Raw genomic sequence first — 15000 nt, 5'->3', positions numbered from 1 at the left:
ATCTGTACCTAATGCATTCACTCCCCCTATACCCTATCTATACCTAATGCATTCACTCCCCCTATACCCTATCTATACCAAACACAACCTAATGCATTCTCTCCCCCTATACCCTATCTATACCTAATGCATTCACTCCCCCTATACCCTACCTATACCTAATGCATTCACTCCCCCTAAACCCTATCTGTACCTAATGCATTCACTCCCCCTATACCCTATCTATACCAAACACAACCTAATGCATTCACTCCCCCTATACCCTATCTATACCAAACACAACCTAATGCATTCTCTCCCCCTATACCCTATCTATACCTAATGCATTCACTCCCCCTATACCCTATCTATACCAAACACAACCTAATGCATTCACTCCCCCTATACCCTATCTATACCTAATGCATTCACTCCCCCTAAACCCTATCTATACCTAATGCATTCACTCCCCCTATACCCTATCTATACCTAATGCATTCACTCCCCCTATACCCTATCTATACCTAATGCATTCACTCCCCCTATACCCTATCTATACCAAACACAACCTAATGCATTCACTCCCCCTATACCCTATCTATACCAAACACAACCTAATGCATTCACTCCCCCTATACCCTATCTATACCTAATGCATTCACTCCCCCTATACCCTATCTATACCTAATGCATTCACTCCCCCTAAACCCTATCTGTACCTAATGCATTCACTCCCCCTATACCCTATCTATACCTAATGCATTCACTCCCCCTATACCCTATCTATACCTAATGCATTCACTCCCCCTATACCCTATCTATACCTAATGCATTCACTCCCCCTATACCCTATCTATACCTAATGCATTCACTCCCCCTATACCCTACCTATACCTAATGCATTCTCTCCCCCTATACCCTATCTATACCAAACACAACCTAATGCATTCACTCCCCCTATACCCTATCTATACCTAATGCATTCACTCCCCCTATACCCTATCTATAACTAATGCATTCACTCCCCCTATAACCTATCTATACCAAACACAACCTAATGCATTCTCTCCCCCTATACCCTATCTATACCTAATGCATTCACTCCCCCTATACCCTATCTATACCTAATGCATTCACTCCCCCTATACCCTACCTATACCAAACACAACCTAATGCATTCTCTCCCCCTATACCCTACCTATACCTAATGCTTTCACTCCCCCTAACCCTATCTATACCTAATGCATTCACTCCCCCTATACCCTATCTATACCAAACACAACCTAATGCATTCACTCCCCCTATACCCTATCTATACCTAATGCATTCACTCCCCCTATACCCTATCTATAACTAATGCATTCACTCCCCCTATACCCTATCTATACCAAACACAACCTAATGCATTCTCTCCCCCTATACCCTATCTATACCTAATGCATTCACTCCCCCTATACCCTATCTATACCTAATGCATTCACTCCCCCTATACCCTACCTATACCAAACACAACCTAATGCATTCACTCCCCCTATACCCTATCTATAACTAATGCATTCACTCCCCCTATACCCTATCTATACCAAACACAACCTAATGCATTCTCTCCCCCTATACCCTATCTATACCTAATGCATTCACTCCCCCTATACCCTATCTATACCTAATGCATTCACTCCCCCTATACCCTATCTATACCAAACACAACCTAATGCATTCTCTCCCCCTATACCCTACCTATACCTAATGCTTTCACTCCCCCTAACCCTATCTATACCTAATGCATTCACTCCCCCTATACCCTATCTATACCAAACACAACCTAATGCATTCACTCCCCCTATACCCTATCTATACCTAATGCATTCACTCCCCCTATACCCTATCTATACCTAATGCATTCACTCCCCCTAAACCCTATCTGTACCTAATGCATTCACTCCCCCTATACCCTATCTATACCTAAAGCATTCACTCCCCCTATACCCTATCTATACCTAATGCATTCACTCCCCCTATACCCTATCTATACCTAATGCATTCACTCCCCCTATACCCTATCTATACCTAATGCATTCACTCCCCCTATACCCTATCTATAACTAATGCATTCACTCCCCCTATACCCTATCTATACCAAACACAACCTAATGCATTCTCTCCCCCTATACCCTATCTATACCTAATGCATTCACTCCCCCTATACCCTATCTATACCTAATGCATTCACTCCCCCTATACCCTATCTATACCAAACACAACCTAATGCATTCTCTCCCCCTATACCCTATCTATACCTAATGCATTCCCTCCCCCTATACCCTACCTATACCAAACACAACCTAATGCATTCACTCCCCCTATACCCTATCTATACCTAATGCATTCACTCCCCCTATACCCTATCTATACCTAATGCATTCACTCCCCCTATACCCTACCTATACCTAATGCATTCACTCCCCCTATACCCTACCTATACCTAATGCATTCCCTCCCCCTATACCCTACCTATACCAAACACAACCTAATGCATTCACTCCCCCTATACCCTACCTATACCAAACACAACCTAATGCATTCACTCCCCCTATACCCTACCTATACCTAATGCATTCACTCCCCCTATACCCTACCTATACCAAACACAACCTAATGCATTCACTCCCCCTATACCCTACCTATACCTAATGCATTCACTCCCCCTATACCCTATCTATACCAAACACAACCTAATGCATTCACTCCCCCTATACCCTACCTATACCTAATGCATTCACTCCCCCTATACCCTATCTATACCTAATGCATTCACTCCCCCTATACCCTACCTATACCAAACACAACCTAATGCATTCACTCCCCCTATACCCTACCTATACCAAACACAACCTAATGCATTCACTCCCCCTATACCCTACCTATACCAAACACAGCCTAATGCATTCACTCCCCCTATACCCTACCTATACCTAATGCATTCACTCCCCCTATACCCTACCTATACCAAACACAGCCTAATGCATTCACTCCCCCTATACCCTACCTATACCTAATGCATTCACTCCCCCTATACCCTACCTATACCTAATGCATTCACTCCCCCTATACCCTACCTATACCTAATGCTTTCACTACCCCTATACCCTACCTATACCAAACACAACCTAATGCATTCACTCCCCCTATACCCTATCTATACCTAATGCATTCACTCCCCCTATACCCTACCTATACCAAACACAGCCTAATGCATTCACTCCCCCTATACCCTACCTATACCTAATGCATTCACTCCCCCTATACCCTACCTATACCAAACACAGCCTAATGCATTCACTTCCCCTATACCCTACCTATACCTAATGCATTCACTTCCCCTATACCCTACCTATACCTAATGCATTCACTCCCCCTATACCCTACCTATACCTAATGCATTCACTCCCCCTATACCCTACCTATACCAAACACAACCTAATGCATTCACTCCCCCTATACCCTACCTATACCTAATGTATTCACTCCCCCTATACCCTATCTATACCTAATGCATTCACTCCCCCTATACGTTCATTTAGTTTTTGCAGTAAGCAGCATTATGAGAGACTCCTTTGTTCCACAGCTAATCACACTAATGAACACTGCAACTAAAACAAAGCAGCTAAAACTACTAAAATAATCCATGCAACCTAACATGTTCTCTCCTTTACCCCCTCTCTCTCTCTCTCCTTTACCCTCTCTCCCCTCTCTCTCTCTCCTTTACCCTCTCTCTCTCTCTCTCCTTTACCCTCTCTCTCTCTCTCTCTCTCCTTTACCCTCTCTCCCCTCTCTCTCTCTCCTTTACCCTCTCTCTCTCTCTCTCCTTTACCCTCTCTCTCTCTCTCTCTCCTTTACCCCCTCTCTCTCTCTCCTTTACCCTCTCTCCCCTCTCTCTCTCTCCTTTACCCTCTCTCTCTCTCTCTCCTTTACCCTCTCCCCTCTCTCTCTCTCCTCTTCCCCCTCTCCCCTCTCTCTCTCTCTTCTTTACCCTCTCTCCTCTCTCTCTCTCTCCTTTACCCTCTCTTCCCTCTCTCTCTCTCCTTTACCCTCTCCCCTCTCTCTCTCTCCTCTTCCCCCTCTCCCCTCTCTCTCTCTCTCCTCTTCCCCCTCTCCCCTCTCTCTCTCTCTCTCCTTTACCCTCTCTCTCTCTCCTCTTCCCCCTCTCCCCTCTCTCTCTCTCCTTTACCCTCTCTTCCCTCTCTCTCTCCTTTACCCTCTCTCCCCTCTCTCTCCTTTACCCTCTATTCCCTCTCTCTCTCTCCTTTACCCTCTCCCCTCTCTCTCTCTCTCCTCTTCCCCCTCTCCTCTCTCTCCTTTACCCTCTCTTCCCCCTCTCTCTCCTTTACCCTCTCTCCCCTCTCTCTCTCTCTCCTTTACCCCCTCTCCCCTCTCTCTCTCTCCTCTTCCCCCTCTCCCCTCTCTCTCTCTCCTTTACCCTCTCTCCCCTCTCTCTCTCTCTCCTTTACCCTCTCTTCCCTCTTTCTCTCTCCTTTAACCTCTCTCCCCTCTCTCTCTCTCCTTTACCCTCTTTTCCCTCCTTCCTTTCTCTCTCTCTCTCCTTTACCCTCTCTTCCCTCTCTCTCTCTCTCTCCTTTACTCTCTCTTCCCTCTCTCTCTCTCTCCTTTACCCTCTCTTTCCTCCTTTCTCTCTCTCTCTCATTTACCCTCTGTTCCCTCGCTGCTTTCTCTCTCTCTCTCTCCCCCCTCTCTTCCCTCCTTTCTCTCTCTCCCTCCTTTACCCTCTCTTCCCTCTCTCTCTCTCCTTTACCCTCTCTTCCCTCTCTCTCCTTTACCCTCTCCTTCCATTCCTTCCTTCTCTCTCTCTCCTTCCTTCCTTTCCTTCTCTCTCTCTCTTCTTTACCATCTCTATCCTTCCTTTCCTTCTCTGTGTCTCTCCTTACTCTTTCCTCCTTCCCGCCTCCTTCTCTCTCCTTGCCGTTCACACTTAAAAAAAACATTTATCCTAAACAGTCCGATTCCCAAGCACGCCTATGTTTCCAGACCCGAGGAAGTATTTGCCATGTAACTTCAGGACATGCCTGTTTGAGCCAGTCCAGAACATAGAGATCCTATCAAATTACTAGAGGGGAAATGTCATAAACCGTCAAATTCCAGAATGGGGTGAAAATGGCAGCCATATTGGTCAGGGAGAAATCCAAACCATTCAAATTGGAATCCAGATTTTTCTTATGCTTTAAAATAAAAGGCATGTGATATCAGAAATGATGTAATAGAATTATTGTCAACCTAAAATATTGTAATTTATACCATGCCATTGTTGAATGCTAATTTCTGAGTGGCTTGAATGGCATTCTAGAGCGTGCATTATTTCCCTTTATAAACTGGGTGGTTCGAGCCCTGAATGCTGATTGGCTGACAGCCGTGGTTACCACGGGCATGACAAAACCTTTATTTTTACTGTTCTGATTACATTGATAACCAGGTTATAATAGCAATAAGGCACTTCAGGGGGTTGTGGTATATGGCCAATAAACCACGGCTAAGGGCTGTATCCAAGCTCTCCGCGTTGCGTCGGGTTTGTTTGGTTACCAAGGCAACTACTGTAGATTACTGTAGAACTAGAACTACTACTGTAGAAAACTTGCTAGATACTCAGTGGATGTTGAACACATTTCTAAAGACAAAAAAAAAAAAACACATTTCTAGCAGCAAATGTGCTACATTATAGCCATGATATGAAAGGGACAATCAACTCCGTGGAAGGTTAGTTCCAACTAGCATCCCATGGAAAATACAGTTTGACACTGTTCATTGTTTTCCATAGAATGCATAGCCACTCATTCATTATACCTTACATAATTATAAATACCATTTATGGGTTTTATACTATTTTTTTATACTAAAATATATGTTTACAGACCATAAATGTTTTGTTTGTTGGCTGTGGTGGATTGACTGCATTGTTTGAATGTTGGCATTTAATTAAAATAATGGAAATCATTCCTCTAAAACTGGCTGGCCAGCTAGCTAACACACATACAGTGCAGATAAATTATTTACATTCATTATTTTTCACAATATCTTATCTTACAGCTCTGGGAAACCATGGTTGGTCGACTCCCTGACCAACATGGCCGCCCTTTAGACAATCATAAGACGGTGCATGTCCCTTCTAGTATTCTAATTCTATGGTCTTCTAGTATTCTAATTCTATGGTCCAGAGCCACCGAAAATGTCCGTCTGTGTTGCGGCTCGATCGGGACGGGGGATTTCGCCAGGAAATAATACACATTTAACCCCTGAAGAAGACAGACACAAGCCACATATTCTGACAACCTAGAGTACTATCCCCCAGGAAGGAGTGTCGAGTTGGTGTGTTGGAGCGACACCAACAAAAAAACGGGAGTTTACAGTAACAGTTCTTCCGCTGTGATGTCGGGTCCTGGGTCTCGGAGGACCGGGTCCAGCATCAAAATCCGCCTGACAGGTAAACTAACTAAAACACCGTGAAAGCGCTTACGGTTTCATTTGTATTATTCGGGATTTAAAAGCCTGTAACAGGGGGGTGGACAGAGCTACATTTCCGAGCCTGTCATGGCGCCAGCGACACTGGACAGGGTTCACATCCGGGGGTTTCTCTATTTACTGACATCTAACGTTACGTACAATAGGTAACGTTAACTAGGCCTTAACTCTTATTAGTTAGTTCAAATAACTCAACAAACGGATGAGGATAGCTACTTCATTAACGTTATTAACTAGCTATTTAGATTGAAAGGCGTCTAATATTCGCCTGATTTAACAGGCAGGTTTGTCTCTGCCAAATGCCATTGTAACAGCCTCGTTTGGCTAGTTAACTAACGGGAACAGTTAGTTAGTAGGTTAGTCATGAGCTGAATACTACTCTGTTTAGTTGACCAGTGTCCTAACTAGACCTAACCAGTGTCCTAACGAGACCTAACCAGTGTCCTCCTGCCACGGTGGCCTAACTAGACCTAACCAGTGTCCTTCTGCCACGGTGTCCCAACTAGACCTAATCAGTGTCCCAACTAGACCTAACCAGTGTCCCAACTAGACCTAACCAGTGTCCCAACTAGACCTAACCAGTGTCCTAACTAGACCTAACCAGTGTCCTAACGAGACCTAACCAGTGTCCTCCTGCCACGGTGGCCTAACTAGACCTAACCAGTGTCCTATCTAGACCTAACCAGTGTCCTAACTAGACCTAACCAGTGTCCTTCTGCCACAGTGGTTTAACTAGACCTAACCAGTGTCCTAACTAGACCTAACCAGTGTCCTCCTGCCACGGTGGCCTAACTAGTCCTAACCAGCGTCCTAACTAGACCTAACCAGTGCCCTTCCTAGACTATTCAGGAGCTATTCTAGCGAACTACTTCCCCTATAACTGACCTGCTCTCTACATTACCAAGATATCTAACCTGGCTAACCAGTTAGCTAGCTAACTGATCTCAAAGCAGCTAGTTGGTAGGGTTTCTAGAGCAAATTAAGCCGTTCAGTAACGTTGACTAGCACCTAGATATTTTTTATTTTATTTTTTATAGTTGGCTCGTTAGTAGTTAGCCGATAACGTTAGTTAGCCAGACAATTCATCTGCTGAGTGTGTTTAGTAAGCATGTCACACCCAGAGTGTTGGCACACGTCTATTAGATAGCAAACCACACACAGTGTTGCTGTGTGAACCAGTGGACGAAGCTCAGTCCAGACTGCAGAAGACATCATCTCCATGTGAATAGAGACCCAGCCAGTCTGCACGGCTTCCATTAACTACTACAGTAACAGACATTGTTCCAGCTGTGTATCCAAATGAGACCTGTATCTGTCACAAACAACAGGTGGGTTAGGGTCAGAGAGAGACAACAGGTGGGTTAGGGTCAGAGAGAGACAACAGGTGGGTTAGGGTCAGAGAGAGACAACAGGTGTAGGCTAACAGTGAAACGCTTACTTCAGGGCCCTTACCAACAATGCAGAGAGAGAGAAATGGAAAAAATAATAACACAAGGAATAAAATACACAACGTGTAAAAGGATAACATGGTGAGAGAGCAAGAGACCATTTAATACTCTCAATGAGACCAGGTCACCACAGACACACACTGAAATACACTACACACACATACACAGGATAGATGCTGAGAGAAGCTGTGGGGGGGAGGAGAAGGAGGAGAGAGAAGCTGTGGGGAGGAGGATGAGAGAGAAGCTGTGGGGAGGAGGATGAGAGAGAGAAGCTGTGGGGAGGAGGATGAGAGAGAGAAGCTGTGGGGAGGAGGATGAGAGAGAGAAGCTGTGGGGAGGAGAGAGAGAGAAGCTGTGGGGAGGAGGAGAGAGAAGCTGTGGGGAGGAGGATGAGAGAGAGAAGCTGTGGGGAGGAGGAGAGAGAAGCTGTGGGGAGGAGGATGAGAGAGAGAGAAGCTGTGGGGAGGAGAGAGAGAGAAGCTGTGGGGAGGAGGAGAGAGAAGCTGTGGGGAGGAGGATGAGAGAGAGAAGCTGTGGGGAGGAGAGAGAGAGAAGCTGTGGGGAGGAGGAGAGAGAAGCTGTGGGGAGGAGGAGAGAGAAGCTGTGGGGAGGAGGAGTGAGAAGCTGTGGGGAGGAGGATGAGAGAGAGAAGCTGTGGGGAGGAGAGAGAGAGAAGCTGTGGGGAGGAGGAGAGAGAAGCTGTGGGGAGGAGGATGAGAGAGAGAAGCTGTGGGGAAGAGAGAGAGAGAAGCTGTGGGGAGGAGGATGAGAGAGAGAAGCTGTGGGGAGGAGGAGGAGAGAGAAGCTGTGGGGAGGAGGATGAGAGAGAAGCTGTGGGGAGGATGATGAGAGAAGCTGTGGGGAGGAGGAGGAGGAGGAGGAGGAGGAGGAGAGAGAAGCTGTGGGGAGGAGGATGAGAGAGAAGCTGTGGGGAGGAGGAGAGAGAGAAGCTGTGGGGAGGAGGATGAGAGAGACGCTGTAGGGAGGAGGATGAGAGAGAAGCTGTGGGGAGGAGGAGGAGAGAGAAGCTGTGGGGAGGAGGATGAGAGAAGCTGTGGGGAGGAGGATGAGAGAGAGAGAAGCTGTGGGGAGGAGAGAGAGAGAAGCTGTGGGGAGGAGGAGAGAGAAGCTGTGGGGAGGAGGATGAGAGAGAGAAGCTGTGGGGAGGAGAGAGAGAGAAGCTGTGGGGAGGAGGAGAGAGAAGCTGTGGGGAGGAGGAGAGAGAAGCTGTGGGGAGGAGGAGTGAGAAGCTGTGGGGAGGAGGATGAGAGAGAGAAGCTGTGGGGAGGAGAGAGAGAGAAGCTGTGGGGAGGAGGAGAGAGAAGCTGTGGGGAGGAGGATGAGAGAGAGAAGCTGTGGGGAAGAGAGAGAGAGAAGCTGTGGGGAGGAGGATGAGAGAGAGAAGCTGTGGGGAGGAGGAGGAGAGAGAAGCTGTGGGGAGGAGGATGAGAGAGAAGCTGTGGGGAGGATGATGAGAGAAGCTGTGGGGAGGAGGAGGAGGAGGAGGAGGAGAGAGAAGCTGTGGGGAGGAGGATGAGAGAGAAGCTGTGGGGAGGAGGAGAGAGAGAAGCTGTGGGGAGGAGGATGAGAGAGACGCTGTAGGGAGGAGGATGAGAGAGAAGCTGTGGGGAGGAGGAGGAGAGAGAAGCTGTGGGGAGGAGGATGAGAGAAGCTGTGGGGAGGAGGATGAGAGAGAAGCTGTGGGGAGGAGGAGAGAGAGAGAAGCTGTGGGGAGGAGGAGGAGAGAGAAGCTGTGGGAAGAGGAGGAGGGAGGAGGATGAGAGAGAGAAGCTGTGGGGAGGAGGAGGAGAGAGAAGCTGTGGGGAGGAGGATGAGAGAGAAGCTGTGGGGAGGATGATGAGAGAAGCTGTGGGGAGGAGGAGGAGGAGGAGGAGGAGAGAGAAGCTGTGGGGAGGAGGATGAGAGAGAAGCTGTGGGGAGGAGGAGAGAGAGAAGCTGTGGGGAGGAGGATGAGAGAGACGCTGTAGGGAGGAGGATGAGAGAGAAGCTGTGGGGAGGAGGAGGAGAGAGAAGCTGTGGGGAGGAGGATGAGAGAAGCTGTGGGGAGGAGGATGAGAGAGAAGCTGTGGGGAGGAGGAGAGAGAGAGAAGCTGTGGGGAGGAGGAGGAGAGAGAAGCTGTGGGAAGAGGAGGAGAGAGAGAAGCTGTGGGAGAGAAAGGGAGGGAGATGAAGAGAGAAGCTGTGGGGAGGTGAAGAGACATCTGTTGATTGGCTTACAGCAGCCAGTCACTGATCTGATTGGCTGTCAGGCTGTCTGTAGCGACATCTGTTTGGTTGACTGACAGTTGTCTGTTCTGTGTTTTTAGTCTTATGTGCCAAGAACCTTGCAAAGAAAGACTTCTTCCGTAAGTATCTCTGATCCCTCTTCTCTGCCTGTCTCCTTCTGTAAGTATCTCTGATCCCTCTTCTCTGCCTGTCTCCTTCTGTAAGTATCTCTGATCCCTCCTCTCTGTCTGTCTCCTTCTGTAAGTATCTCTGATCCCTCCTCTCTGTCTGTCTCCTTCTGTAAGTATCTCTGATCCCTCCTCTCTGTCTGTCTCCTTCTGTAAGTATCTTTGATCCCTCCTCTCTGTCTGTCTCCTTCTGTAAGTATCTCTGATCCCTCCTCTCTGTCTGTCTCCTTCTGTAAGTATCTCTGATCCCTCCTCTCTGTCTGTCTCCTTCTGTAAGTATCTCTGATCCCTCCTCTCTCTCTGTCTCCATCTCTCTTTCTGTCTTCCTCTCTCTTTCACATTCTACTTTATAATGTGTGTGTGTGTGTGTGTGTGTGTGTGTGTGTGTGTGTGTGTGTGTGTGTGTGTGTGTGTGTGTGTAGGGTTGCCAGACCCATTTGCAAAGGTAGTGGTGGATGGATCAGGACAGTGTCATTCTACAGACACAGTGAAGAGCACTCTGGACCCCAAATGGAACCAACACTATGACCTGTGAGTAAACTCGCTGAAACCCACACACCCACTGAACAGCAAAATAAAGTTCTGATCCGGTTCGAACCGGTTGATATCGTTCCGTTCCTTTTTAAGCACTGAGACGGGTCAGAGAATTCAGGGCCGTCACAGTGGGCGTTGAGTTATTGAGCAAGAGGGGCTGATTTCATGGGGCTACAGTCTGTTTCCCTTCCGTTGATGACTAGTTTTTATATTACTGCTCTCTCTTCTTGTCCGTTGTCTGTGTCCGTTGTCTATACCGTGCTGTGTTGTCATTAGTTGCTGCCATGTTGTTGTGTTGCTACCGTGCTGTGTTGTCATCTTGTGTTGCTACCATGATGTGTTGTCATGTGTTGCTACCATGCTGTGTTGTCATCTTGTGTTGCTAGCATGCTGTGTTGTCATCTTGTGTTGCTAGCATGCTGTGTTGTCATCTTGTGTTGCTGGCATGCTGTGTTGTCATCTTGTGTTGCTAGCATGCTGTGTTGTCATCTTGTGTTGCTAGCATGCTGTGATGCTACCATGTTGTGTTGCCTCCATGTTGTTGTCATGGTGTGTTGCTAGCATGCTGTGTTGCTACCATGCCGTGTTGCTACCATGTTGTTGTTTTGTTGCTAGCATGCTGTGTTGCTACCATCTTGTTGTTGTGTTGCTAGCATGCTGTGATGCTACCATGTTGTTGTTGTGTTGCTAGCATTTGTTGTTCACCAAGGCAGTAAATGGGTCTGTTCACTGAGGCAGGAGGACGTCGGTGCCCAGCACACACGGTCTGTTCACTGAGGCAGTAGATGGTCTGTTCATTGAGGCAGGAGGACGTCGGTGCCCTACACACATGGTCTGTTCACCGAGGCAGTAGACGGTCTGTTCACCGAGGCAGGAGGACGTCGGTGCCCTACACACACGGTCTGTTCACCGAGGCAGTAGACGGTCTGTTCACCGAGGCAGTAGATGGTCTGTTCACCGAGGCAGTAGACGGTCTGTTCATTGAGGCAGTAGATGATCTGTTCACCGAGGCAGTAGATGGTCTGTTCACCGAGGCAGTAGATGGTCTGTTCACCGAGGCAGGAGGACGTCGGTGCCCTACACACACGGTCTGTTCACCGAGGCAGTAGATGGTCTGTTCACTGAGGCAGTAGATGGTCTGTTCATTGAGGCAGTAGATGATCTGTTCACCGAGGCAGTAGATGGTCTGTTCACTGAGGCAGTAGATGGTCTGTTCATTGAGGCAGGAGGACGTCGGTGCCCTACACACATGGTCTGTTCACCGAGGCAGTAGACGGTCTGTTCACCGAGGCAGGAGGACGTCGGTGCCCTACACACACGGTCTGTTCACCGAGGCAGTAGACGGTCTGTTCACCGAGGCAGTAGATGGTCTGTTCACCGAGGCAGGAGGACGTCGGTGCCCTACACACACGGTCTGTTCACCGAGGCAGTAGACGGTCTGTTCACCGAGGCAGTAGATGGTCTGTTCACTGAGGCAGTAGATGGTCTGTTCATTGAGGCAGTAGATGATCTGTTCACCGAGGCAGTAGATGGTCTGTTCACTGAGGCAGTAGATGGTCTGTTCATTGAGGCAGGAGGACGTCGGTGCCCTACACACATGGTCTGTTCACCGAGGCAGGAGGACGTCGGTGCCCAACACACACGGTCTGTTCACTGAGGCAGTAGATGGTCTGTTCACCGAGGCAGTAGATGGTCTGTTCACTGAGGCAGTAGATGGTCTGTTCATTGAGGCAGTAGATGGTCTGTTCATTGAGGCAGGAGGACGTCGGTGCCCAACACACACGGTCTGTTCACTGAGGCAGTAGATGGTCTGTTCACCGAGGCAGTAGATGGTCTGTTCACTGAGGCAGTAGATGGTCTGTTCACCGAGGCAGGAGGACGTCGGTGCCCAACACACACGGTCTGTTCACCGAGGCAGTAGATGGTCTGTTCACCGAGGCAGTAGATGGTCTGTTCATTGAGGCAGTAGATGGTCTGTTCACCGAGGCAGTAGATGGTCTGTTCACTGAGGCAGTAGATGGTCTGTTCACTGAGGCAGTAGATGGTCTGTTCACCGAGGCAGGAGGACGTCGGTGCCCTACACACACGGTCTGTTCACCGAGGCAGTAGACGGTCTGTTCACCGAGGCAGTAGATGGTCTGTTCATTGAGGCAGTAGATGATCTGTTCACCGAGGCAGTAGATGGTCTGTTCACTGAGGCAGTAGATGGTCTGTTCATTGAGGCAGGAACACGTCGGTGCCCTACACACATGGTCTGTTCACCGAGGCAGTAGACGGTCTGTTCACCGAGGCAGGAGGACGTCGGTGCCCTACACACACGGTCTGTTCACCGAGGCAGTAGATGGTCTGTTCACCGAGGCAGTAGATGGTCTGTTCATTGAGGCAGTAGATGGTCTGTTCACCGAGGCAGTAGATGGTCTGTTCACTGAGGCAGTAGATGGTCTGTTCACCGAGGCAGGAGGACGTCGGTGCCCTACACACACGGTCTGTTCACCGAGGCAGTAGACGGTCTGTTCACCGAGGCAGTAGATGGTCTGTTCACTGAGGCAGTAGATGGTCTGTTCATTGAGGCAGTAGATGATCTGTTCACCGAGGCAGTAGACGGTCTGTTCACCGAGGCAGTAGATGGTCTCTTCCCTGAGGCAAGAGGACGTCGGTGCCCTACACACACGGTCTGTTCACCGAGGCAGTAGATGGTCTGTTCACCGAGGCAGGAGACGCCGGAGCCCTACACACACGGTCTGTTCACTGAGGCAGTAGACGGTCTGTTCACCGAGGCAGTAGACGGTCTGTTCACCGAGGCAGCAGACGGTCGGTTCACCGAGGCAGCAGACGGTCGGTTCACCGAGGCAGTAGACGGTCGGTTCACCGAGGCAGTAGACGGTCGGTTCACCGAGGCAGTAGACAGCCTTCTGGAAAGTCTTCTAGCCTGTAGGGACATTGTGGGGAGCTAACGTGACGAGCGGGGAGCTAGCGTGATGCATTGATGTCCCTACCTATACATGCATATCTACCTCAGTCACCTCAGCCACTGCACATCGACTCAGTACTGGTACCCTGTGTATATAACCTAGTTAATGTTACTCAGTACTGGTACCCTGTGTATATAACCTAGTTATCATTACTCAGTACTGGTACCCTGTGTATATAGTCTAGTTATCGTTACTCAGTACTGGTACCCTGTGTATATAACCTAGTTATCATTACTCAGTACTGGTACCCTGTGTATATAACCTAGTTATCGTTACTCAGTACTGGTACCCTGTGTATATAACCTAGCTATCATTACTCAGTACTGGTACTCTGTGTATATAGCCTAGTTATCGTTACTCAGTACTGGTACTCTGTGTATATAGCCCAGTTATCATTACTCAGTACTGGTACCCTGTGTATATAGCCTAGTTATCGTTACTCAGTACTGGTACTCTGTGTATATAGCCCAGTTATCATTACTCAGTACTGGTACCCTGTGTATATAACCTAGCTATCATTACTCAGTACTGGTACTCTGTGTATATAGCCTAGTTATCGTTACTCAGTACTGGTACTCTGTGTATATAGCCTAGTTATCGTTACTCAGTACTGGTACTCTGTGTATATAGCCCAGTTATCATTACTCAGTACTGGTACCCTGTGTATATAACCTAGCTATCATTACTCAGTACTGGTACTCTGTGTATATAGCCTAGTTATCGTTACTCAGTACTGGTACTCTGTGTATATAACCTAGCTATCATTACTCAGTACTGGTACTCTGTGTATATAACCTAGCTATCATTACTCAGTACTGGTACTCTGTGTATATAGCCCAGTTATCATTACTCAGTACTGGTACCCTGTGTATATAACCTAGCTATCATTACTCAGTACTGGTACTCTGTGTATATAGCCCAGTTATCATTACTCAGTACTGGTACCCTGTGTATATAACCTAGTTATCATTACTCAGTACTGGTACCCTGTGTGTGTATATAGCCTAGTTATCATTACTCAGTACTGGTACCCTGTATTGGAGAATAAAGTAAAAGTGCAACATGTGCCATGTAAGAAAGCTAACGTTTAAATTCCTTGCTCCGAACATGAGAACATATGAAAGC

The 15000-nt window shown here is 48.0% G+C and overlaps 1 protein-coding gene across 1 annotated transcript in view; it reads left to right on the top strand.

The window, feature by feature from the left end:
- The first annotated feature begins 6173 nt into the window (after positions 1-6173).
- Positions 6174-15000, top strand: part of LOC118947900 (E3 ubiquitin-protein ligase SMURF1-like) — a 62027-nt gene continuing 53200 nt past the window's right edge. The window contains 3 exon segments of the mRNA XM_036972939.1: positions 6174-6469; positions 10283-10321; positions 10792-10900. Coding sequence (XP_036828834.1) covers positions 6415-6469; positions 10283-10321; positions 10792-10900 — 203 coding nt within the window. The 5' untranslated portion in view covers positions 6174-6414.

This window comes from Oncorhynchus mykiss, unplaced genomic scaffold (assembly GCF_013265735.2).
Source record: "Oncorhynchus mykiss isolate Arlee unplaced genomic scaffold, USDA_OmykA_1.1 un_scaffold_213, whole genome shotgun sequence".
In the NCBI taxonomy this organism is placed as follows: domain Eukaryota; kingdom Metazoa; phylum Chordata; class Actinopteri; order Salmoniformes; family Salmonidae; genus Oncorhynchus; species Oncorhynchus mykiss.
This window is presented reverse-complemented; position numbering and strand designations above follow the sequence as displayed.